General features: G+C 45.1%; 1 protein-coding gene across 2 annotated transcripts in view; it reads right to left on the reverse strand.

Annotated features, from left to right (window-relative positions):
- Positions 1-415: 415 nt before the first annotated feature.
- ME3 (malic enzyme 3) overlaps positions 416-25,399 on the reverse strand; it is a 131,677-nt gene continuing 106,693 nt past the window's right edge. For both annotated transcript variants that reach the window (XM_051620751.1, XM_051620741.1), the window contains 8 exons: positions 17,356-17,465; positions 5,550-5,647; positions 4,301-4,414; positions 3,529-3,634; positions 2,792-2,934; positions 2,196-2,369; positions 1,698-1,796; positions 416-691 (listed from right to left, as the gene is read on the reverse strand). In XM_051620751.1, the coding sequence (XP_051476711.1) occupies positions 530-691; positions 1,698-1,796; positions 2,196-2,369; positions 2,792-2,934; positions 3,529-3,634; positions 4,301-4,414; positions 5,550-5,647; positions 17,356-17,465 (1,006 nt within the window). In that variant the 3' untranslated portion in view covers positions 416-529. The remainder of the gene's footprint in view (positions 692-1,697; positions 1,797-2,195; positions 2,370-2,791; positions 2,935-3,528; positions 3,635-4,300; positions 4,415-5,549; positions 5,648-17,355; positions 17,466-25,399) is intronic.

The following is a 25,399-nucleotide window of genomic DNA, read 5'->3' on the forward strand; positions in this document are numbered from 1 at the left end:
GGGTTGGGTGAGTCTTACCAAACACTGGGGGAGTTTTGAAACAGAAAAGGGTAGTGCTGCCCAGGTGTGCACCTCTCCCAGAGAGACACAGGCAAAGTGTGGCTGTCGTGTGTGAGGAGTGACCATGCACACAGCTGCCATCCTGGAAGTGGGGCTCTGAGCTGCCTGCAGGAACTCCCACTGGGAAAATGGGACTCTCTGCTTCTGAGGTGGCCCCAGTAGGCAGCTGAGCTGAGAGCAGTACGTTAAGCAAATACCAATATGGAGTGCTGACTGACTGGGATGGGCTGCAGCCATAGTTTGTCTCTTCGGAGTCCTGACTGCCCAGCTTAGGCTGTTTTACACTTTGCTGATGAGCTTCCACAGAGAAAAAGCAGCAACAAGTGAAAAAAAGAACAAAACAAACACAAACAACTACTTGAATTAATTTACTTTTATCATTCTGCAATCCTGGAGGTGCATTTGTATCAGCAATGGTATGAGCCATGGGATCTGATGGTAAAAATGAGAAAACAGTTCTCCCAAAACCTTATACATCTTGTGTCTGCATGGCTGCAGGGGGCCACCTGTACTCATCAATAACAAATGAATCATAATCAGGGCTGTAAACCAGCTGTTTCACAAAGGCTTCCTTGTCTGCTGGCTCAGGGTACCAAGAAGCAAGACCATGCTTGTAGGCCCAGTCAACAATCTGCAAAAAGATAAGCAAAACAAGCCAATGAAATAAAGTTGGCACGCTATGAAGCTGAAACCAACTGCTGTTTGGCCCTGGCTGAATTGTCCCTCTTTCCCTCCTCTCCCCCCCTCAAAATTGTGTCCTTTTCTTTTTTTTTTCTTTTTTCTCTTTCTGCAATTCCCTGAGACAGCTGCACTTCATCCCTTGGGTGAGGGAATGCAAGCTGCCTGCTGCTACTGGCTGCTTAGAAATGCACAGCCCTGCCCTGGCACAATGGCTGGAGTGTGCAACTAAAGGAGGAGAGCAGCCCTTTAACCACCCCTGCTCACACCCTTAAGCTCCTCAACTACACTGTGCATCCATCAGTAACTCCAGCAGGCCAGTGTGCTTCTCAGCAGGTGTTCCCTGAACAGGAATTATTGATGCTCCATCCCTGCAGGTTTTTAAGGCCAGGTTGGACAAGGTTTTGTGCAACCTGATCTCGTGGTAGGGTTCCCCTGCTCATGGCAGGGGGGTTGGAACTGGATGATCTTTAAGGTCCCTTCCAATCTTAATGATTCTATGATTCTATGAATTACAAATCTGATGTATACAGGGCACCAAGGCCACCATTAGGCAACAAGCTCAGATCTGGAATAGTATTTAGGTACTTTGGCCCCTCTCAAATACAGGAGGACAGGTTCCAAAATAGCAATTTGGAACCTAAAAGCTTTTGGCAAAATGTGTCATGATGGAATTTGACCCTAAACCTGATTTTTTCAAGTGCTGAGCACTCACAGCTCCAAGCAGTAAGGCAGAGCTTTGTGAGCTGTGAGGCACCCAGAATCAGGAAGTATTTTTCACACTTGGGCTTTAACAATGGGAGAAATCAAAGCATCAGTTCCAGCTGGAAGAATTCCTGAGAAGCATTGCTTTAGGCTGCAGAAAAAGTTGAAATAAAAAACCATTAAGTAAAAATCATGCCCTGGCAATTCCTGCTCTCCCTATCATGGGAAGTGGAAACAAAAGTGTAAATACTCACTTTCACAGCAATTCTGAGAGACACCTCTCTGATTCTGCTCAAGGGGGGGTAGAGTCTTCCTTCTGCAAGATTCTGCTCTGTCACCTCAGCAGCAATAGACTAGAAAGACGAGAAAAGCAGCTCACAGACATGGTCTCAAGCACATTCACCAGCATTACATGATATGTGGCTGAAGCCTCAGCAGTGGCAGAACTGGGACTAGTTCTCAACAGAAACTGCAGGTGTGTACACGTCTCATGACAGACTTTACACTGGAGCCAGATGACGGAAGTGCTATGCCAGGGCAGAAGTTGTGGAGAATGAGGAGAACCCTGTCATGGCTCCTGCACCTCTGTGGGTACAATGGAAGGATGATCCTTCCCTGAGACTGGGAAAGGCTGCAGGAGGTTGTGCCATTTCTACTCAGTGCATCAACCCAGGCTCTTGAAAACACCTGGAGTAGGTGCATGTGCCTCTTATCATCTTTTTAAAAACATGAGCTAAATGCCAGTTGGAAACCTGTGCTGTGAGGAGGAAGATTTCATCAGAGATGTGCCGGACTCCGCAGGCGATGACTCCTAGTGCCACTCCTGGGAAGACATAGGCATTGTTTCCTTGGCCAGGGAAGAAGGTCTGTCCATTGGGCAGGGTCACCTTTGAGAATGGACTCCCACTTGCAAATATTCCTCGTCCCTGATAAGACAGAGAAAGAGGCCTACAAATCCAGAAGAGACATCTTACATTTCTGCTGCTTGCCATGATCTGTGCTCAGGGGACACTGGTGACCAAGTGGACTAATCTCCAGCCAGTCAGTGAGTGGCATCTCCATGTAGGTCACTTCTGGAGGGCCTGGTCCCCAGAGCCACAACAGGGCCATGGACAGGGCCACTGAGCACTGAGTGGGTGTTTGCCCTGCCCAACTGCAAGTGCTCTGAACTTGCTGAGGAGGAGTCCCTCTTCCCCTCTATCAACCATCTGTGGCAAGTTTTTCTGTATGACCAGCTTGAACCTCTTTTGCTTCAACTTATGCCCACTGTCACTTGTCCACCCCCCATGCACCACTGAGGTCCTGGCCAGAGGTCCTGGCCCAGCTCCCCTGCGCTGAGCTCCAGTACCTGGGTGAGGCGGTAACACTGCTCTGCTGTGCACTCTGCTTTACTCGTGGGGTTGCTCAGGGCAAACACGATGGGCCTCTCATTGAAGGCTGCCATGTCCTTCAAAATCTTCTCAGTGAAAGCTCCTGTGACGGCTGCGACACCTAAAACAACAGCAGCAGAGTGAGATGGTGCTTTCCCACTGTCTGACTCCAGTGCACGGGGCTGATCCCTCTTGAATGTCACTCTCAGTGAATGAACTGGGGGGGGAACAGGCTCCATCTCTGGAGATGCAGGTGGGAATGCTTCTTTTTCATATTAATGCAGGATTAAAAGCCTATCTCAAAGTAAAGCCCTCTGCTGCTATGGGCAGAGTGGGGATCAGTGTTTAGGCCAGTCTGGCTGCTGCACTGCACCCCCCAAAGGCTCAGCACTTCTCCCAAAGCCCTGTCCAAGCTGCCTGTTGTTATCCTCGTCCTGTCCTGCCTGCCAGGGTCATGTGCACTGCTGAGAGCCCCAGATCCTGCCTCCCTCAGCATCTCCTTATGCAGCCCTGTCTGGAAGGGCTGCTTTGCCTCCAAAAGAGAAGACTGTGCCCCATGGTTAAAGGGGAAAGGATGTGGAGAACTCAACTGACAAAATGGGGGTAAAAAATTCTTATGTTTTGACTGGGAGAACAGAAGGAAGCCCTGGAAGAAAGACAGAAACTCTCCTAAGAACTGAATTGACTTAAAAAGGTGATGCTAAGGGAACTTCACCTATAATTGCTGTAGGCTTCACTTTCTGCACAACCTCTTCCAGTGTGTTCACACTGGGGTGGTCCTGGGCAAACAGTTCCTTCTCATGGTTCAGGTTGCTCCTGCCCTGTGAGGAAAAAGAAGTCGTTAAACTTTGTTCTGTTGGCAAAAGGTGGAGAAATAATGTAGCAACTCATCAGGTCACCTCTTGGTCCTGTACCTAGACCAGATTCCTCAGAGCAAGTCCTTAGCATAAACCAGTCAGGCACTGAGCTGCTGGTGTAATGTCATGGTGGGACTTGTCTCTGCTCTTCTCACTCTCCAAAATACATTGATTGTGTGGAGGAAGGATCTGGCTGCCAGGGCAGAGAAACTGTACACATAGCACAAGTCTCCTAAGTCTGAGGAGGGACAAGGGCTGAGGTCCTGAGGACCCAGGAAGTACAGAGTAGGGCTGGGCCAGGCTTGATCACCAAGCAGGGCACAGTGTTGCTGTTGTAGTATATAACATGCAAGACATCCAGCACCACCTGAGACCATGGCCAGCAGTGTGTCCTACCACTTTAGAAGCCCAGCCCAGAGCACTGCCTGTAATGCAGCCAGTGCTGCTGGTTCACTGTTGTCACCTCAAGACCTAGTCCTCTGAGAGCATGAACAGCTCTGCTGACACCAATAAAACTGCAGCCCTTACTCCAGGGCTGAGCAGGGATCTGAGGTACCAGCCTGCTCTGTCTTCTCACTAGCCTGCAGGAATTGGTGTGGAAGTGGAGTTTAGCTCTGGAGACAAATTTACCTTCACAATCAGTCCCTTGGAGTCCACCATCCAAATTTTTTTGATGGCATCCTCTCGTGAAACTCCTTCCTTTTCCATGGCCATGAGGATGAGATGAGCTATGCCCATTGCAGCCTGGAACACAGTATATAAACACTTAACTGGGGTATCAACATTTGTTTTTTTTTGGGGGTGTGTGTGGGAGAATTTTAAATGAGAGATGTGCTGGGTCATCCCCCAGCACTGTACACAGCAAGGAGGCTTTCTGCTCCAAGGTTGTACAGTGCCATGGAATGGGGCTCATTTTAGGATTGTTGGTGCTGCCATAAATAAAAAAAACAATTGTCCAGCAGAGCAGGCTGCTTGTGGGGGTGGAGCAGTGGAGATGGTACCTTGACAGGCAGGGGCTGTCTGCATTTAAATCAGCTGCTGCAGGGGAGGAAAAGGGGCAGATACTGGATAAATGTTGGTAATGATGCCAGTACCAGAGGAACTGCCAAAAAAAAATAAAATCCTCTTTTCCTCTTCCTGCCTGAGGAAGTTGTCCTGGACATGCTGTGTGTGTTAGGGGTCCTGCAGCTGTGCTCAGGAGGGTCTCTGTGCCACAGCACAGACATGACTGTCAGGAGGGGTGGAGAAAGAGAAGAAGCAATCTTTGCTTCAGAGAGGGATAGACAGTGAGTAACAGACCTTCCCAAATTCCCACAGGTGGGCGAAAGCTGAGCCAGAACCTGGACCAAAACCTTCAGGCCACAGTGCAGACTTTACAAACTTTTTCTTCCCCCTCTCTCTTTCAGCAGGGCACCTTATAGACTACCTGACTTCTGTCAAGGGAGCAGTGTGACTGACTGAAAAATGAGGTTACGTTCTTACAGTTCTTTGAGTCTGAGTCCTTATGACTCTGTTGCTAAAGAGACTCTGGTTTACCCTAAATACCAACCCTGAGGGCTCAAACCAGCCTCCTTGATGTCCCCACAGCACCCTGCCTCATAAGGGACTTCCCTCAAGGTGCTTAAAGCCCCATGGACACATGGGCAGCCTTGTAGCATCCAGCAAGTCTCCCAGGACTCATGGGCCAAGAGGTCACTGTATGATTGTTGGCAATTTCCAGACAGCAGTAAGATCCACCTCGGGGTCCCAGTGACAAGGAATCTCCTTCTATACTTTGTTCTCATGAAGCCAAGCCTTGCAGGAGGTTTCATGGTTGACTTTTCTCTCTCTGAATTTGAATCTAGATCATATTTAGGAACAAACTCAAGAATATTCCTACCTCTCCAGCTCCCTGGAAAACAAACTTATGGTCAGAGAGCTTGTTCTTTGTGATCCTTAAGGCTGCAAAGATGCCAGCGACTGCAACAGACGCAGTGCCTGAAAAGAGAGAAACACCATGACATGGTCATTCTGGCAAATGGATTGCCTACCCTACTGATACGTTCTTAGAAACCTTGTAGTGGGAACCAGTCTCTTAGAACCTGTCACTAAAGGATCAGAGTGCCTTCCTTACTCTGAATTATTAATCCTCAGAACATCCCTGCACAGAGAGCACCAATTTCCCTTTCTATAGACTCAAAGGGATGCTGAGTCCCAGAACACCAGAAGAAGTTGAAACCTAACTCCCAAGGGTTTAAAAATCATGTGGCTTGTCTAAGGTCATGTAAGACATCTCTAGCAGAGCAGTGGTCTGAACTTGGGCACCCTTGTCACAAAATCCTCTGTGATCATGGAATTACTATTCTCTTCTCATTTACCTTCACAGCCCAGCAACACCTTCTCTTTTTTTTTAAGTCCCTGACACTGATAGCCTGACTCAGAGCCATCATACCTCACTGCCAAGCATTAAGGAGTGACTGAGAACATGAGCTGGTCCCAGATTAGTGAGAAAGAATCCAGTATATGGAGAGCAGAGTCCTGCTATTATGGCCACCACAATTATGTACAGCTTTCCATCCACAACAGGAGACAGGTGTCTAGACTGAATAATCCTGCCTTCACCCCACATCCATCACATAGAGTATTCACCTAATGTCCTATCCCAGGTGAAGGAACATGGTGGGCAGAAATCAAGCGAGGCAGAGACTAATGAAGATTCAGGCACTGCTGGTATCTCAGGTCACCTGGGCAAGCTGGATACAAGGGTTAAAGCGAGCTAGGAGTGAAGGAGGCAGTTTTATGCCAGAATATCTGAAATTGGAAGGGACACATAAGGATTATTGAGTCCACTAGTTTTGTTCTGCAGCCTTTTAAAGGATCCCAGTCCAGATGTGAACCAGCTCTGATGCTGGTTTCTCCATTCTCATCTTCATGAGCTTTGTGAGAAATCAGGGAGTCCACGAGTAACAAGTCTGGTGTGGGTGGTTATGAGTGGGGTGGACAACAAACCCTTTTAGGCTAATAAACCTGATTTAGCCAAATTTTCAGCATCTCTTATTTTCCTTCCTATTTAATCAGTCAGTGCATCAGGGATTGAATCAGCCAGTGCTTCAGTGAGACCCCTTGCAGGGTCCTTAGGGGCTGGGGTGCTGCTGGGCGTCAGTGAATGTTCTGGCTGGGAAACGAGAGCAGCTCATGGGCACAGCATGGCCATGAGCAGTGAAACCAGCAGATGGTGCTGCCTCATCTGTCAAGGACTGAGAAAATAAATTCAGCTTTACCTGCTCCTTTTCTTCCGTGCAAAAGCCAGGGCTAAATTAGGAATCTATTGGTGTATCATGGCATCAGAGAAGTATTTACTCTCTCATTATTTCCATGCAAGCAGAGAACCTGGTGGAAGCACAATTATCCTGGCAGAGAAGGAACTTTTACTGACATGGCTTACTTTGCCTAGGGAACCTAATTAGCTGCTCTGACAAACAAAATCCTTATTGGCTGGACCAGAAGTGTTTATCAGTACCATTAGTTCATCAGCATTTTACGTTTATCACTCGGATGAGCTTAGTTCTCTGAAAATTAATAACTAGTGTCACTTAAGAGTGATTCTGGTTTTGTAGAGATGGCAGAGGCCACATTCCTGCAGCATTACTGTTGTGGTGTCCATGCCCAGCCACACCAGTACAGAGCACCAGTAGCATAATTTCTTACTCATGAGGTCATCATAAGCATCATGTCTTAAACACAAAACGGACTAGACTAATGGTTGATGGCTTCTTAAGCTTATTCTTGCAAAGAACCACTCGAGATGCCTGCTTTAGCACCAGGGATGAATGTCCTCCATTAGCTCAGAAAACAGTTTGTATCATTTTATTTCCAGCCCCAGAGCATCTGAGTCCAGTCAGTTTAAGAGGGAGGTGATGGGGAGGGAACCAGCCACTGAATGCTCTGCTGCTTCAGCATTAATATGTCAGCTCCGACAACTGGAGGATGTATATGAAGGATTTCCCTCTTGCTCCTCCTGCACTAAACCTCTGCCTTCTTAAGCTGTATTTAGGGTAATATATTTACCTGGCAAGATGCTGTGCCGTGCCATGCCATTGGCGTAGGAAAAGTACAGAGGAAGACAAGGAACATCCAAGGAATATGAAGGAACACCAGATAATTGCTTAGTTGTTGGGTTTCACTTTTTGTGGGTGTCACCTAGCTAGCCCATGCTCATTTTGGTAGGCTATAATCAGCAGGACTGCTTGGCTCACTGCTGTGCCAGATGTTAAGGATGGGAGTCCTCTGAACAAACATGTATGATCCTGCTTCTGCTAGAGCAGACACTTGTACTGGGCCAAATGAAATGAACCCTAAAGTGCCATTACACCACAGTCTGTTAAGAGAGACAAGATAATTGGAGTACATGTAGATACTACAGTTACAGACATCTGAACTGTGGAGGAAGGGATCCCACTCTGGCAGTCTGAACTGCAAAGTGGGCAGAGACCAGGGTCCCACAGTTGTCAGTGATGCCAAGCTTCTGACATGCAGTAGAAAATGAACAGCTACACAAATGCCCTCACATGCTCACACACTATCTTCCAGGCTAACTTTGCACAGAAATCCCCACATTCCCATGTGGGTGGGAGCAGGGAACTGAGCAGAGGAACAAAAAAAACCCCAAATGGAACAATTCCAATGCAACAGTGTAAGTGTCAGGTCACAGCATTAGCAACAATAAATGCCTGGAAAGTATTTAAAAGAAATCTAACTGGAGAAATACCTTGTTTCTCTTGGTCCTCACCCAGGCAAAATTGCTTTATACCCTGTGATTGTCAAGAAGCCTGATGGGACAAACGCTGGTATCTCAAAACCCATTTAAATAAAAAATACTCATGGGATATTCAGCAGAAGGACTCTGGCTCTTTTAAAATGTTACTAGCAAGAATTGGTAAGTGGGGCATGGGGAAAGAAAGGGAGCAGAGATCCAGCCTGCAGAGCAGCAAGCTTTTTACAGAGCAGGGACCTGTGGGACTGGGTGTAACGTTACTCATCCCCTTGCACTTGCTCTGCAGCTCTGGCTAACAGCAGGACTCTGTTCTGCTCTGCCATTTCTAATCCTCCCCCTCTCTCTCCAGTGTGTTTCCAATCCCTCCACGTCTCCCAAACTGCATCTCACCCCCATTACTCAAGTAATAAAGTTACTGTACCTTGGCCTCAGCTCAATATTTTTCTTTGATAATTACAATTTCTAAGCATGGAACAATAGAACATCTCTGAGGAGGAGAGTTCACAGCTGGTTCATATAAGGAATTGGCTAATCATTGTGCTTCAATCCCAAAAAGACCACAAAATGAGATAGAGAAGGAAAAAAAAACAACCTCTCACCGTTAGCTGTGGCAAGAAGAAAAACAACTACCCTTCGACACGCTGGTCTATCTGTTTTCCAAAGAGACTGAATGCTGCTATTACAGATAATTACTTCCTGAAGTAATTAGCAAGAGCCAGCTTGGCTGGCCTGTATCTGAGGTGAAATATGGAGGGGCACAGAGAGAAGAAAGGAAAATGCTCACAAACCATCTCATCCACCCCAGACTCAAAGTGAATGCTCAACATAATATCACCAAATAGCAAACAGACCTCAGGATCCCCTCTGCACAGTCCAGAATAACAGGACCAGCAAAAGAAAAAGACATTTAAAACTTAAGGTAGACTCAGGCCATCCCTGCAGGAATTAATCTCTGACACTCAGACACATTCAGAATACTGTAAAACATTCAGGAAACCCCCTCTGAGGCTGATTTCCCCCTTGCACTAGTGGAAGTGAGAATGAGCCCCAACAGATGTCAGTGGAGCTACACTTGAGCAGAACCAGGGGGAAAGCCTGAAGACAATGGAGAAGACAGCAGTCCAGGGGCACCCATGCCCGGACACCTTATCCTTCCTTCAGAGTGGGGAGAGCAGGCAGAGTGGGGAATGGCTTCATACACGGAGTTGGGGCAGCACTGACAGGAGGGCAACAGGGAAAGTGCTGCCCAGTGCCGACGTCAAGGCTGTACCTTGTGTGACCCTGGCTAAGAAGGGAACATGGGGGTAAATGGGGACCCTGTGGATGCTCAGAGGTAGGACTGCCCCCATGCTGAGGGCTGGCATTGTCCCGTCCCTTGGCCCAAGCAGAGGAGAGCATCATCAGCATCCTGAATCCTTCCAGCAGCAGCAGCACTGGGAGCACTCAGCCACACAGCTGCCTGTTTCTTCATACAGTGCCTGTGTGGGTGATTCCCTCTTCTCCACAGCACATTGGTGGAAGAGATGGCCAAATTCAGCCTGATCTTTTATTTTTTACCCTTTCCCCGCCTTGCTTACACTTCACCCCATCAAAGTCACGCCAAGACGAGGGCCCAGGGAACAGCAAACATGCATTTAACAGCTCCAGCAAAAGGCAGCCAAGAAAATATATCGAACTTTATGGATGCAGAGGAAGCACAGGGCTCTTCCAAATCCTGGTTCACATTAACTCCCTGCAGCAGTTCCGCCTGTTACTGGAAAGCAGCATGGAGCTTGTCCAGAACCACTTCAAATGCATAATCACAAGTCTAACACAACAAAGCTAAAGCAAAAAGCTGCTGAAGTGTTTGCAGCTCAAGGTCTTCACCTCCATGCCTGTGGGCGAGCATTAGCCTTCCCACGAAGGGCCTCTGTAAGACATTAAGGAAATAAACCTAGAAATGGTGTGGAGCAGTTCAACAAGAACAGCAGTGAAATGCAAAGCATCGATGCTCAGAGAAGGAGCTCCTTTTGTCCACTAACAGATTTAGGGACAGGGGTGACCCAGAAGCATTGGTGACATGGTGAAGAGCTGTCTGACAACAGAGATGCAGAGCTCAGCCTAAAGCAAATGCCCAATGTAGGTCACCTCTAGGTGCCTGTTTTTAATCTTTGCACTGTAAAAATCTTGGCATTGCCCTCAGTCCTGCCTGTGCAGTGCCAGCCAGCACCCAGGCTGTGCCAATGGACAGACCAAAGCCCTTGTCCACAGAGGCACCAGGCAGCTGCCAGCACTTCCCAAGAAAGCATCCCCATCCCCACTGCAGCAGTGGAGACCCCCTGGATGCTGGTTTATACCAATGAGCTAGACCAGGTCAGAGCACAGCCTGGTTCTGTTTATTTTGCCTTCTTAGCCTGGACTTAAAGATGACAAACAACTGAACACAGAGGTGAGGTGTGCAGTTCCTTACTGCAGGGGAGGAGTTTGCAAGGGTATCCAGAGAACAGGAGAAACAGTAAACAAGAAAAGCAGGAGAGGAAAGGGAACCAAATGTTTCAATCCCCAAAATGACAGATGATACAGGCCAGATATTTAGGGCCCTGCATCACTAAGTCCAAAACACCGAGGCATGTTTACACCCAGGAGTCTATACTGTTCTGACCTGGCTTGTTTAGCAGTCAATGTGTGATTCAGGCGCAAGTCTGGGAGCTGACCCTTAAACAGTTAATGTAGTAGCATCAAGGGAAAATGCAGGAGCCTCTTCTGCTGCAGGTCCAAGAGGGCCTGGTAATGGTGAACCCCTACAGGACTGAGAACATCTCCACATCTATCTTCAGACTGTAAATCCCCACAGGGAAAGAGTGCTGCTCAGGAGCTGCCTGGCAGGACACAGCCTGCTTTGTTCTGCAGCAGGGTGTCCAGGGCTCCCTTCCTATTGTGCTTCCATCCCCTTGCCCCCCCGTCCTTAGTTTCCTGTGATAATTACTGATGCATTTTCCACACCAGCTGAAACAACAAAGTAAGATACTGTACCATTTTAATCTGCTGAAATTAGTCAATGCTGAGCCAAAAACTAGCTTTGCCTACTTGACACAGCACATGGAAACGTGCCTGTAAATTAGGCCACGTTTGCACATGATTGATTTCTAACTTGCCCAAATGTTTGAAGCCACTCAGACTTGTGGTGCTGGAGTCAGCCTGTTCCCAACTTCGGCTGAAGTCTGGGAGCAGTTTTCCTCCAGGCTGAGGCTGCTTCCTGAAATGTCCTGGAACTATGGAAAGGTTATGGAAAGGTTATCTGCTAGGATAATGAGAAAAGGTGGTTGGTGGGTCAAGAGATATTTTGAGGCTCATCAGCAGTCACACATCTAACAACAAAGGGGAATCATTGCTCTAACAAGTGGGAAAAGACCAGAGAGGTTCTGCCAAAGGGAGGATATTGTGCATTGTCTTTAGAATACTTTAGCTCTGGAGGGAGTGTGAAAATACAAAAGGCTGAGTGTTTCGAATGTGGCCAGTGACTTGGGGTTTCCCATCTCCAAGTGCCTTGAAGAAGTCTCATTTGCATAGTGTAGGGGTTCAGGATTTTAGAAATCCTGTCTGTTCACAGCATCTCAAACTCAACACAGATATATATCTGAAACACTCAGGCTGGCAGTTCTTTGAGAAGATACCAATGTTACTTACATGAAGTCTAGTTTTAAAAGACTATTAAAGATGCCCAGAGCCAGGAGATAATAGGCTTCATGCTTCTGTGCATTATGCTCTCTGTCCTGCCCATAGGTGTGAAAGTTTTTTTAATTACATGATCAGATACAATTAATTCAACAGAATGTCAGAGATATCTTAATTTTTCTGCAACTCTGATGTTCAGTACTGAGTAAGCAATCTAAGCCTGAGAAATTATTGTCTGATATGTGAACATGGAGGGTGTCACACTGATCAACCAGAATGATCTTTTCATAGAAAAAATAAGGTTGGAAGAGATGCCTGGAGATGACCTAGCTCAGTATCTGTTTACAACAGGGATAGCTTCCAAATTAGGGCCTTCTCAAAGGATAAAAGTCCCAAAGCCTTTCGGTACAACTTGTCCCAGTGTTCAACCATGGTGATTATTGCTTTTATGTCTGATCAGGTAACTGAAGGATCTCTGTTGGATAAAGATTTCAGCTCCGCAAGCTGAGTAGTCCAATCCAATCGCAGGTTGATGGGTCTGATCCCACTTTTGCTTAGCTCAGGCACAAATTCCTGCTGGTTCTTTGGTCACTCAGTGCACATCTTTGAGGGCTGTCCTGGATTAGCCAGGCTCTTTACCACAAAGACAGTGAGGCTTGTGCACAAAGAGCCCTTAGTCCCATACTGAGAACTTTAGCTGTGCAAATTTACAGGGTTTCTAAGGACTCTGTGTCCTTAACAGGGATTATTCAACAAAGTACATAAGACCTGATAAAATGCATCTAAGGATGCTGAGGCACGTGGTCAATGGCATTACAGAGTCTTTGAAAGGTTTTGGCAACTGGGGAGATTCCTAATTCCTGAAAAAAGACAAATGTCACACCCATCTTCAAGAAGGGCCAGAAGAAGGAACCAGGGAATTTTAGGTCAGTCAGCCTAACCTCAGTACCTGGGAATCACAAAGCAAATCTTCTGGAAGGTATATCTAGGTACATAAAGGTGATTGAGAGCACTATGGATCTCCCAAGGCAAATCATGCCTGGACAATTCAGCTGCCTCCTATGATGAGACAACTGGTTATGTGGACAAGGAGGGGCAGCAGGTGTTGCTTTCCTTGATCTGCATGAGGCCTTTGAAATAATATCCCAGAGCATCCTTGTAGCGAGACTGGAGAGATACAGACTGAAAAAGTGGAGTGTCAAGTGGGTGAAAAGGTGGCTGGGCTGCTAGGCTCAAAGGCTTGTGGTCAGTGGTACAAAGTGGTACAAAGATATAAATACTATTTGGGTTCTATTAACAACCTGGATGATAAGACCGAGTGTACACCAGCAAATTAATGGATGATTACAGATTTGGGGTAGTGATTGATACACTGGTGGGCATGACTATCATTCATAGGGATCTCAGCAGGCTGGAGAAGTTGGCTCAGGGAAACCTCATGAAGGTCAGCAAAGGCAAAGTCCTGCAGCTTTGCAGAAAAAGACTTGGTGGACAACAAGTTGAAGATGAGCCAGCAATGTGCCCTCATGGCACAGAAGGTCAACAGCCTAGTAGACTACATCTTCAGAAGCCTAGGCTGCAGGTCAAGGAAAGTGAAAATTTCTTTCTATTTCAGCAATTTTGAGGCTAGCTGTAGACTAGCATCTCCAGCTTGGGCATCTCAGCATATGGAATGTATTGACAAACTGGAGCAAGTCCAGAGAATGGCCATAAATATGCCCAGGATGTACAAAGAGGACTGAGGGACCTGGGTTTGAATAGGCTGGAGAAGACTAAGAGGACACCTAATTTCTGTCTACAACTACTTCCTGAGTGTTTGTAAAGAAGCCAGGTTCTTCTCAGAGATGCACAGCCAGAGGATGAGGGGCAATGAACACAAGCTGTATCTAGGGAAATTCCAATTAGATATTAGGGAAAAAATGCACAAGGAAGATGACAAAACTTTAGAACAGGTAGCACAAAAAGATTGCAAATATCTGTCTTTGTAAATATTGAAAATGATTTGGCTGGACAAAGCTCTGAGGAACCTGATCTAATGTCAAAGTTGGATCTAAGTTTGAAATCACCTTTTATTTGAGTGAAGGCTGGGTGATGTCCAGAGGTCTCTGCCAAACTAGCCTCATCAATGATTTTTAATATTCTCTTATATGAAGCAGGAAGCCTGAGAAGCCTGTCACAGGGATTCACAAGAGTTGACACCTTTGTAAGGCTTTTCAGTTGTCTACTTTCTGTTTATCACTGTGCACAATTAAATGGAGCGAAGTTGCTGTAGGAGGAGAAAGAGCAGGATCTAAAGTATTCTCATGCCTCTTCAATTTCACATGTGCCTCATCGCCTGCCTTGGTGCTTCATTTGGAACAAGGAAGAAGTGACAATCAATTTTCTCTTGTAGAGCTGAAATTGAAGCTGTTGCCCCTTGCATGAACCCAGACAGAGCTGAGAAAGGACTGAAGTTGTCACCCCCACAGAGGAAGGAGAAGCATTCCCTCAATGGGGAGCTCCCAGGCGCGGGCACTTGGAGCCAGCTCCTGCTAGCTCCCAGGCTAAAGGCTTCAGAACAAGAGCAATCACCTCGTCCAAGTTTGTGGTACCTGGCAGGCATCCCACTCAGCATCAGCAGGCTGGCTCGGACTGGAAGGGGTCTGAGTCACTTCAGTTCTGTGGGGTTAGGATGGATTTGGCAAGACAGTAATTTGTGCGACAAAAAAACCACAACAGGCATTAACATTTTAAATTGCTTTGTGTTCATGTAGGCCCTGTGGCAGCAAGAAGGAAGCCTAGGGGGGATTAACTGGAGCAGTTTATACTTTCTTCCCACATCTCCTCTGTGTGTGTGTGTGTGTGTGTAGCCACATTGCATTCAGAGCCCCACAAACCAATGGGCCATGAGTATAAATTAGTATATAGCTCAGGCCTGATCTAACTTGCACTGTTTGTGCCTAAGACGTGTTTGTAATTGATACAGGCAAGACAATGTCCCACAGCTGGGACAATTCAGGCTTCAGGAGGTCTGTTCCTGCCTGACTTGAGGAGTGAAATGAATCAGGGCTGCTTAAACAAGGCTTTGTATAATTCTCATTAATAATTCAAAAGACAACTTCCAAAACCTCTCCCACTTTTTTAAGCAGGCAAGTCATGAAACACCAGCATGCTAGAAAGAGAGAGCCTGAGTCAAAAACAAAGAGCAGGAGGGTGTAAGTGAGAAAATGGTGCTTCCTACCTTTCTGATATCATACAGGGATACAAAAGGTTATGTTAGGGTGGGTAAATCAGATTACTCATCGCAGCTTCAACTCCATTAATCTCTGACTCTAAGACAGAGTTACCTGAGCAGATGAAACTTGTATCAGATTCCCAAAGGTCTCCAAAACTCATTCCTGACTAAAACCCTGGCTTGGAATCCCTTTTTCTTTCTGACAGATACATTAAAGAGCCTGAAACAGTGGCTTGCTTCCCTTGCCTCGTATCTTGCTTATGCAAAAGATCAGCAGGATTTTTTGCCATATCTGCTGCTGTGGAACCAGCACCAGCTAGATGTTTTATTTGAGAATATATGGGGGTGTAGTAAGAAGTAAAATCCTGTTGTTTCAACAGATGGGACTCTGGGGTATTTTCAGGGGACCTGACATCTCCCATGCACCATGACATACATCTAACTGGGGAGATGAAGACAATGTCCATTTCATAGCAATGCCTTTTTACAGCATCCTCCTAGATGTGGTTTGCCCCTCTGAGGGAGTAATTTCCAGGAACTGTCTGAGGCATTTAGCTATGACCTATGGCCAAAAGAACACTATAAAATAGTTCCTACTTCCCACTCAGAATCTGCAGTTTTGCCTTAATATCTTATTTCTCTTCTTTCTGTCTGTCTAAGAAACAGTTCCAATTCACCAAGAAACCTTTCCAATTCTCTCTAGTTCCCTCAATAAAACCTATATCCAGGCTCACAGATCTGCCACATTGCCTGGCCTCTTATCCTTTCCACTGCTGAGTCCCCTTCCACGTGCAGAGAGAACAAATAATAAAAAATAAATCTTTACATAATAGGCTTCTTTTTATGGGCTTCACCTGCCCACATGCAGAAAAGTTTGAGTTCTTGGTTCCTCCATTCATTAAGAAATGATTCTCCATTTTCTGTGCTTCTCTTTCCACCTAAAGCTTTTGTGGGTGGAAAGAACACCTAACATGTCTTCTTGTGTGGGAGACTCAATCTCACCTTCTCTGAAGTGCCTTAAGCTCTTCTGCTTCTAAAACCTCTTCATGAAAGTGTCTTTAAGCAGGACTGTGCATCACACCAACCATATTCTCACAAGCCTAGGTCTTACTCCTTGTTATGCCATGACAGATATGAACAAGCTGTTACACACAAATATTGCTATATGCAGAAATAGTGCTGCAAAGGCTGCTCACAAAAGAGTCACCACTGTGTGAAAAATGACACTGGCATTTCTTTCAGTCTCTTTCAAGTACAAGTGAGGATAAGCCCAGCTGACTGCAAATAATCAAATGAACAAACCTTGGAAATGTGTTGCAAGCAGGACTAGACAAAAGAAGACTAGATGAAGGGACTCATAGGAGAACTGGTTAGTTGTAATCACTCGGGAAGATCCTGTTCCAGTTGGATGGGCAAACAGCCCTTCCAGTGGTTTAAAGCACAGTCAGCACCAGACCAGGATGCCACCAATATGCAGCCTGTGTCCTTTTGTGCATCCGAGCTTTCCTGCTGACTGCTGAGCCTCACAGGGCCTGGGAGACCTGCTGGTTATAGCCCCAGCTTTGCTGCTGTCACTTCTCTTTGGCGCCAGAAGAGTTATGTGAAGCACTCTAGGGGAGAACATATCTGATCTCTGATTCCTCTGGAGGTAGCATGCATGGAGAAGAAAGAAGCTGGTTTACCTTTTTGTTTGTTTGGAGCATAACAATGGAGGGGCTTTGCCAGGATCAGCTAATGACCACCTGGCTCATGGGAACCGAAAGCCTTGCATAACTGTTAAAACATCATCATTGTTTTAGCTAAATTATAGCAAATTAATGGAATTTGCTAAATTATCTTAATAATCCACATGATCCATCTTCCCTTGAACAACATTGCTGCAGTGAACAGTTGAATTACTAAAACCAATAGAAACTCACTTTTCAAATTAGACCGTTGCACTTTTCTTTTTATTTTTAAATGCTTATGTGTAAACACATCTAGGTATGGTATAATAAACAGTCTTCATTGCCTTGCCTCGTGAGAAGGTGAAGGTTAAACATGTGTTTTTCTACCTGTACTTACCCTGAATATCATCATTGAATGTACAGTATCTGTTACGGTATTTGTTGAGGAGACGAAAAGCGTTAGCATTGGCAAAATCTTCAAACTGGATCAGACAATTCATGCCATACCTACAAATTAAAGGGCAATTAGAAATGGATACAAATATTTCCACAATATATACAGATCTTAACATTTATATATATATATATATATGTAAATGTTTTACCAGGATAATGCAGCTACAGTCTCTAGCACAGAGATAAAAGTATCATAAAAGAATTGCACCACAGTAGCAGCCAAGAGGATCACACCCTTCCCAAGGCCCATCTACTCAGAAATGTGGAGTCTTTAAGAAAAAATGGTATAAATCATCTGTCCATTCAAGAGGCACAAAGTCCTTCTTAATGTGTATACCTATATATCTGTATATATCATATATATATATATAAAAACAGATATATATATATATATATATATATACAGATATATGCATTTTTGGATTAATGGTATGACAAATCTTCAATGGCATAGAAATATGATGATGATGATGATGGTGATGATGATGATGGTGATGAGCTTCTCAAGTGAAGGAGATGCTCTTTTGCAACAGATATTGCAACTACCGTGTGGCAATACAGCAAATCTGACTGCAAAGGGAAAGTCAATCAAAGGGACATCACCAAGTGCCTGCTTCAACTGTAGGTGACCAACAGATGAGAAAAAAACCTGCTTGTAGGATCCCACAGATCTAACTGCTTCATGGCGTGATTTCATAGCCACGTTTGTGTGCTTTGGAAACATGTTTTTCTCCACTGAGTTGCTTTGCAGGAAACCAGCGTGCAGTGACAGCTAGTGACCTGTAGAGTCAAATGGCAGGAAATAATTGCAAACTTTCCATAATTATCCAGTAATATTAGGGCAAGTGTGCAGTTTCTAAAAACTAGGTAATATCCAGGCTACTCCATATCTATACACTTTTAGCTTTGCTAATAAAATCTAAATGAACCACAAGTACACTTTTCTGTAATGTAAATGTGATGGGGCAGTGGGAGAAGCTCAGGGAATGAGGAAAGCAACTATTAGCAACCTCCGGGCTGCAGGCAGGTAAAAGGGCTCTAAATAGCTGCCCTGTGTTAGAGACCTGAGCCTCTCTGGGGATGTAAGCAGTGCAGAGGCAGCATCACCTTACACACCTCCCATTCAGACTTTCTTCCTTTGCCACTGAAATCTGAGGTAGGGACACCCCTGCTTTATACTAGAAATTGATACTGGATAAAACATACTCCATGTGAGAACCACGGCTGCTGTCATGAAAAGCTCTTTTCATAGCACTCGCAGTGTGGGCAGTGAGGCTCTCCTGGGAGGGCCTTGCATTTTTTATGATTATTATTTTTCATTTCAAGTATGTCTGTCAGCAAGGAGACAATGATAAGCACATGCACTGAGCTCCTTTATTTTTCTGTCATGAGAAACTCTCACTTCATAAACCATCTGGTTCCAAAAGGGGAAAACGTCTGGCTCTTACACTCACTTCACATTCTCTGTGCTCACTTTTAGAAAAGGACCAGAATGGGGACAGATTCTTCAGCAGGGTCTGTAGTGAGAGGTCAAGACTTAATGGTCTTAAACTCAGAGACGGGAGTTTCAGACATTTTTTGCAATGAGGGTGGTGAAACACTGGCACAGGTTGCCCAGAAAGGTGGTAGATTAAAGGTCAGGTTGGATGGGGATCTGATCCACCTGATCTAGCTGAAGATATCCTGGCTCATGCAGGGGGGTTGGACTAGATGACCTTTAAAGGTCCCTTCCAACCCAAACTATTCTAAGATTCTATGATTCTATGAATTATTTTAGTGCTAGGTATTACTCTTTTAGATCCAAACCCCTCAGATTTAACATAATGCCTCACTCCAGTTAAGCCTCCCAATATCCTACTAAGCTTCATATTTGCAAAATGATATTAATATTTGCAAAAATTTCCTTGAAAACATAGGTGCTTGGAGTCTTTGTTGAATCAGGGACACAGAAGTTGTGGAAACTCCTTCGACATCTGCAATGCAGTGTCATTCCCAGAGGGAAGTGTCATTGCTCCTGTCACCAGAGAATGGGCACATCCACGTTACAGAGCTGTGTGTCTACATTGTCTATCCCTGACTGTGCACAGCACAGATCCATGCCAGCACATGGTGCTGTTTCCTTTCTCCTGGGCACCTTTCAACTCTTTTCAGCTTCTCCTTTAGTGATGTTGGGAATGGATGTGGCACACCTGCAGGGGAGGACATGCCATGGTGGGTGTTCTTCCTCCTGGCTAATGTAGAATGCAGTGTCTGAGGGCACCTTCACTTTATCTCATGTGCAGGCTGGGTACCTTTCCACTACCCAGGTGCCATCAGAGATGGACTAAAATGGCCAGTCCCCACCCAATGTGTTCCCCATATCTCTCCTGAAAGAGAACACAGCACAGAGGGGTTAAGAATTGCTTTCAAAATTAATCTGTATTTATTGTGTGCGATCTGATAGCTCCTACTTTATAAAACACACCCTTCTCTCTGCAATGTCAGAGCTTGGTGAGCCCTCTCTAGGTAGGCAGATGCGAGCATGACTGGCCAGAAAGGCAGCAATTTCTTGTCTTGTTTACTATGCTGAAAGGAGAAACAAAAGAGCCCTGTGCAAAATCTCTGTTTTAGTTGCACCACAACTCTCCCCCAGGGTATGGTGGTTTAGGCATGGATTTTCTGGGGGACCAACAGGTTTTGAAATTCAGCAGGATCTAGATGTTCAGGTGGGGAAATTACAGCTTGCCATAATTCAAGGGGAAAAAAACCCTAGAAAAGGGACTGGAAAACTGCTCCCATTGGTTTTGTGACTTTAAACAGGACAAATTCTTTCTGGTACCCTATATGACAGGCCATGTTACATACTCAACAGCAACTGGAGCCTATAGAAATTCTGCATTTCTTTTTATAAGGTGCTCTTAAATTGTCTCCAGTGTGCTTCTAACTACAAGTTACACTGAGTATTTGAGGGACAGACTGCTTATGCTCTTTGAGCTTCCCTCCTGCAGATTCTGGCAGCTATCAAAGAAACATCCAGTATCAAATTTTCTTCTGAAATGCTGGGCAACACCCTGAAAAGCCAAAGACGATGATTCCCAAGTCTCTTTCTCTCTGTAAAGTCCTGGAAGTGAAAATGAACATTGTGGATATCCAAGGAATTTGTGCAAAAGAACAGGACAAAAAGTGCCTGTCAGAATCAGTTTTCTAATGGGTGATCATCTCATCCACTGTTTGAATGTGTAAGGAAAAGATGCCTAAGAGGGAGATGACACAGCACCCAGAACATCTGCTAACATCTCACAGCAAAGAATTAGCAAATCTTTTAGCAACTTCAGTTGCTATAGCAACTATTTCTCTAACACCAGTCTTACTATTTATTTGTATCACTGAGGAAGAAACATTACTGACTTGCTTAACAAACTCAGTGATCTCAGCCAGCACTAATATATGTGTGACCAGCTCTCCAAAGAGCACAGGGGTAGGTGGGTGGGTTTCCCTGACTTTTGAGCACAGAGATCTTTCCTCACTTCTTCACACTGCTGGTCTGCAGCATGAGACAGTGCACAGTTACTTCTATTTTTGTCTTTGGTCATCTTTTATTAAGCAGAGCACAAGGAAGGTATGGTGGCCCATAAACTCTTCATTTCTCCTCCTGCCCCTCAGTATGACAGCACAGTGCTGGAATGCAAGCTCTTTTCACTGAGCTTTTTTTTTTTTAAGATTATTTTTCTCTGCAATATGTCTACTGAGCTTTTTAAAGCATAAACCACATTTTGAGACCATGAGGGGCTTTGCATAATGTGAGAACTAAAGTTTTCATTAATAAAGACCATCAATTAGTCATAGCAACCTCCTAAAACCAGATGCTTTAAATGAAAGAACCACGTATTTTAGACTCACAGGTAAAGATGGGAATCTCAGGATGATGATCCTAGTCTTCAAGGACTACCCACCTTACTGGGGTTTTGAGAGGACTTTAAAGAACTTGTGTTGCTCAAAGTCACTGAAATTAAACACAACTGAGGCAGCTTAATGAGTCATCCTAGAAATCCACTAGGTAATGGTTACTGTTCATTCCTAACTGTACTTTGCTGGCTGTGTGCAATGCTCTACTCTAGGATGATCTGATCAGTCTAAGGATAAACTTACCAAGTAATATGAACAAAACAACTGCTGGGGCCAATTCCAGTAACATCCTTGAGAGTATCAACACAATGAGACAGTTCTACTGTCCTTCCTCCACAGCACAGTAACTCAACATCTGTGTAACCTGTTCCATCCCAAAGGAATTCAGTGTGCCCTACAAAGTACTTGGATAGCATCCAAATGTAAAATGTAGCCAATTTTGGACTGGAGCACATTAGTGTTTTAATATGCAACAACCCTTAAAAAAAATCCAGTTTAGGAGAGAAGGTGGAGAATATCTGTTATTGCAAGAGGGAAGGGCAGTCAAAGAGCTGCTACTTGTACTGGAGTTCAGCCAACAAAATGCAGCACAAACTAGGATTTCTTCCACTTTCTTCCTCCTTTACATATCTAAAGGCTGCCTCTGTAACGCTGAGATAGACAGTTCTGGCTGCCTTCTCAGACAATGCAGAGAAAGAGGCACATCCTATAGTGACTTTTCTGAACTAGAAGAAATGGAAAATGGAAGTAGAGAACATCTCTGGAGATGCCTCTTTCTCCACAGTCTCTCTGTGATGACAGTCTAAGATGACCAACTTTAATTTACATGCCTAACTTTAGACACCTAAATTAGGAGAGATAATCCAATGTTATCTCGTTATCATAGCTGGTTAGAAAGATCTTAAATATATGTCATGTGCCCTAGGTCACTGGTTTATCACCCTTTCAACTGCAATGCTCTGCTGTCCTTCAAAGCCTGCAATTCCTTTGTTGATCTTCTCCATAGAAATTGCCCTGCTCCATCCTATGTGTGTGGTAGCCAGGTGTCCCCTGGCAGTGTACATGGAAATACTTCAGGATGGAATGAAATATACTGGCTGGTCTCCCCCCATCATAACATTTTAAACATGAAAACTGGATTTTGAAAAAACTGATTTTGTATTGTGTTTTGTTGGAAACATTACAGTTTCCACTAAGAAACAATTAACAATTGTTTAACAATTAACAACAGATTAACAGTTTCTTGTTGGAGGAATCATTTTAGTGAGGCATGTTTTTGTCTAACCAGCTAATAAATAATGCAATGTTTAACTTGTGAGATCTGATAGGGATGCAGTCCCAGGTAGTACACACCAAATCACTTACACTCGTGGCTATAGGTGCAAGATGCCTCTTTTCAGAAAAAATGTGATTGTAAAGTAATTGAACAAGGATTTCTGAAGATCCCCTCTGCTGCATTTATAGATCCTTACATTTGTAGCTAGAATTGAAGGCCGCCCTGCAGAGAGATCTTGCAAAGTGCTGCTATGATAGGAAGAGGCTCCTGAGGTCAACCTGCTTGGCTTGCAGCCAGCTCTCATAGATTCTTCCATGCTTCTACTGATCCATGTGACTCATCTCCTAACTTCCAGCTCTGAGCCTGAAGGAAAGTTTGAAGCCAAAAGCAGCAGGTCACATCAGGACTGAATGTTTTCCAGTCCAGGAAAGGCATGGCCAGCTAAGGTTGGCTCCCTCCAGTAACCTCATCCTGACTGTCAATGACTCATCTTCTCTAAATCATTTTATCATCTTCTTGGCATCCTGACATTAGCAGTCAAACACCCAAGGTCTAACTGCATTTATCTAAAATTAAAGCCCAAATGTAGACTACCAGGATTGCAGACTTACAAGGTTGTCACGGTTTGGGCCTAACATGACAACAAAGAACCAGCCCTGTGGCTGCTAACCCAACTTCAACCCCCTCACTGTGAGATGGGAAGGACTAAGGTCAACTAGCAGCTCATGGGTTGAGACAAGGACAAGGAGGGTTCTTCACCAGTTAAGGTCCCGGGCAAAACAGACTTAATTTGGGGAAAAAATAATAATTTAATTTCACACTCATCAGATACACACAGGACACAGACACACACAGAGCAGGGCTTGCATATGTTACCCCACCCCTCCCTTCCTCCCGGGCTCAAATCCCTTTGTTCCCGGTTTCTCTCCCTCCTTCCCCCCAGCGGCACAGGGGGATGGGGATGGGGTTTAGAGTCAGTTCACAGGCTGGTGGTTCCTGTTGCTCCTTCATCCTCAGGAAGGATTCCTTACAGTCCTTCCCTGCTTCCCCATGGGGTCCCTCCCATGAGAGAGAGTCCTCCATGAACCTCTCCTTCATGAGTCCTTCCCACCAGGTCCAGAGCTGCTCCAGCCTGGGCTTCCCGCAGAGTCACGGGCTGCTTCAGGAACAAACTCCCCTGGCCCAGGGGCTTCCAAAGCTGCACAATCAGAGTCCAGAGGCAGCAAATCCACTGGCCACAAAATCCAAGTCCACTGGCCAAGCTCACCTCTCCTGGAGCCTTCTGGGAATGTTCCACCACATTCCTCCATGAGTGTAGGGGGACAGCTGCCATCTCGCCATGGGTTGCAGGGAAACTTCTGCTTGGGCGCCTTCTTCCCCTCCTTCCTCACCAACCACTGGCAACACTCTGCCTCTCCAGCTCATCAGTTCTTCCACTGTTCCCTCTGCTCAGCTCTTATCTCAGTTCTTTTGTATGTTAATCATAGAGGCGCATCTATTGTCTCTTTAACAAGCTCCTTGGCTGGGTTTGGAGCAGGGGGAGCTTCTCAGCTTCTTACCAGAGCCACCCCTGGGGCCCTTCCCCCACTACAAGAAATCCCACCAAACCACACCAGCACAAAGGTATATTGAAACACAGCAAGTGTAAACCTCCACTTTGATTTCATCCATTCTCCAGTCCTCCTGCCTTCCTCCTTTCAAAAAAGGAAGGTTGTGATTTTTGACCTGATTTTGCACTCACATCTGTTCCCATTTCTCTTGGGCACTCCACAGTGTGCATTTCTTGGGATCTCTGTGGTCCTACGACAAGATGAAATGGGGTCAAGTTGTGCCAGGGGAGTTTCAGACTGGATTTAGGAAAAATTTCTTTCCAGCAAGAGGGGTGAGGCCTTGAAACAGGCTGCTCAGGGAGGTGGTGGAGGCATCATCCCTGAAGGTGTTCAAGGAACGGGTGGACGTGGTGCTTTAGGAGGTGGTTTAGTGGTTGGTGGTTCACCTTGATGATCTTTTCCAGCCTTTATGATTCTATGATTCTATGTCTCCTTGTGGAACCGAAGCTTTCCCCTGAGCATGATTAGTTCTTATATTTGCAGGCTGTGGAAAAGAATGCTTGGACAGTTCATTTCTGTACCTTTCTGACAGAGGTGGCTTTGAAAATATTTAGATATGTTGGATAGAAACAGGGAAAGACTGTAACAACAAAGCCTTTTATGGTCACCACATTTTATCCAGCTTAATGTCTTAACACCCACCCCTCAACCATTACAACACATTCACACTTTTCAGAAAAAGTGGGACCTTTTGGAGATACCAAGTCAAACTGTGCTGTACTGGTTTGTTGTATGGCAGGTTAATGTCAAGTGCAAACTCTGATACCCTTGGCTGAAGCCTCTGTGTGTTTTTTCCATATAAAATATTGGATCTAAATTCTCTCTAGAAATAGTTCCTCACTTCTGTCTTCTACTACAAGGGTCATTTAATAATGTTACCATGTCTCCTGGTTCACTGTTGGCTGCTAGACCACCATCTGGGGACCCTGTTCTCTACCATCTTTGAAATTAATTTAGACAATTTATAGCATTGGAAACAAAAATATGTACTTTGTCAGTCCTTCCTCATTAAAAATAAAAAAATAAAATCACTAGTCTTCCATGGTAAAGATTATATCCCTGTCTCATTAGTTTGCATATTTTTGGGTTTTGTGCCATAAATAATGAAGACCCAAATTCTGGCTTTCTCTCCCATACCTTAAGAAACCCCTGTAAAAATAGCCTCACTGTGAAATGCTTTATAGAATGAACCCACACACTCATCTTAGTCCAAT

Source organism: Apus apus, chromosome 1 (assembly GCF_020740795.1).
Source record: "Apus apus isolate bApuApu2 chromosome 1, bApuApu2.pri.cur, whole genome shotgun sequence".
In the NCBI taxonomy this organism is placed as follows: domain Eukaryota; kingdom Metazoa; phylum Chordata; class Aves; order Apodiformes; family Apodidae; genus Apus; species Apus apus.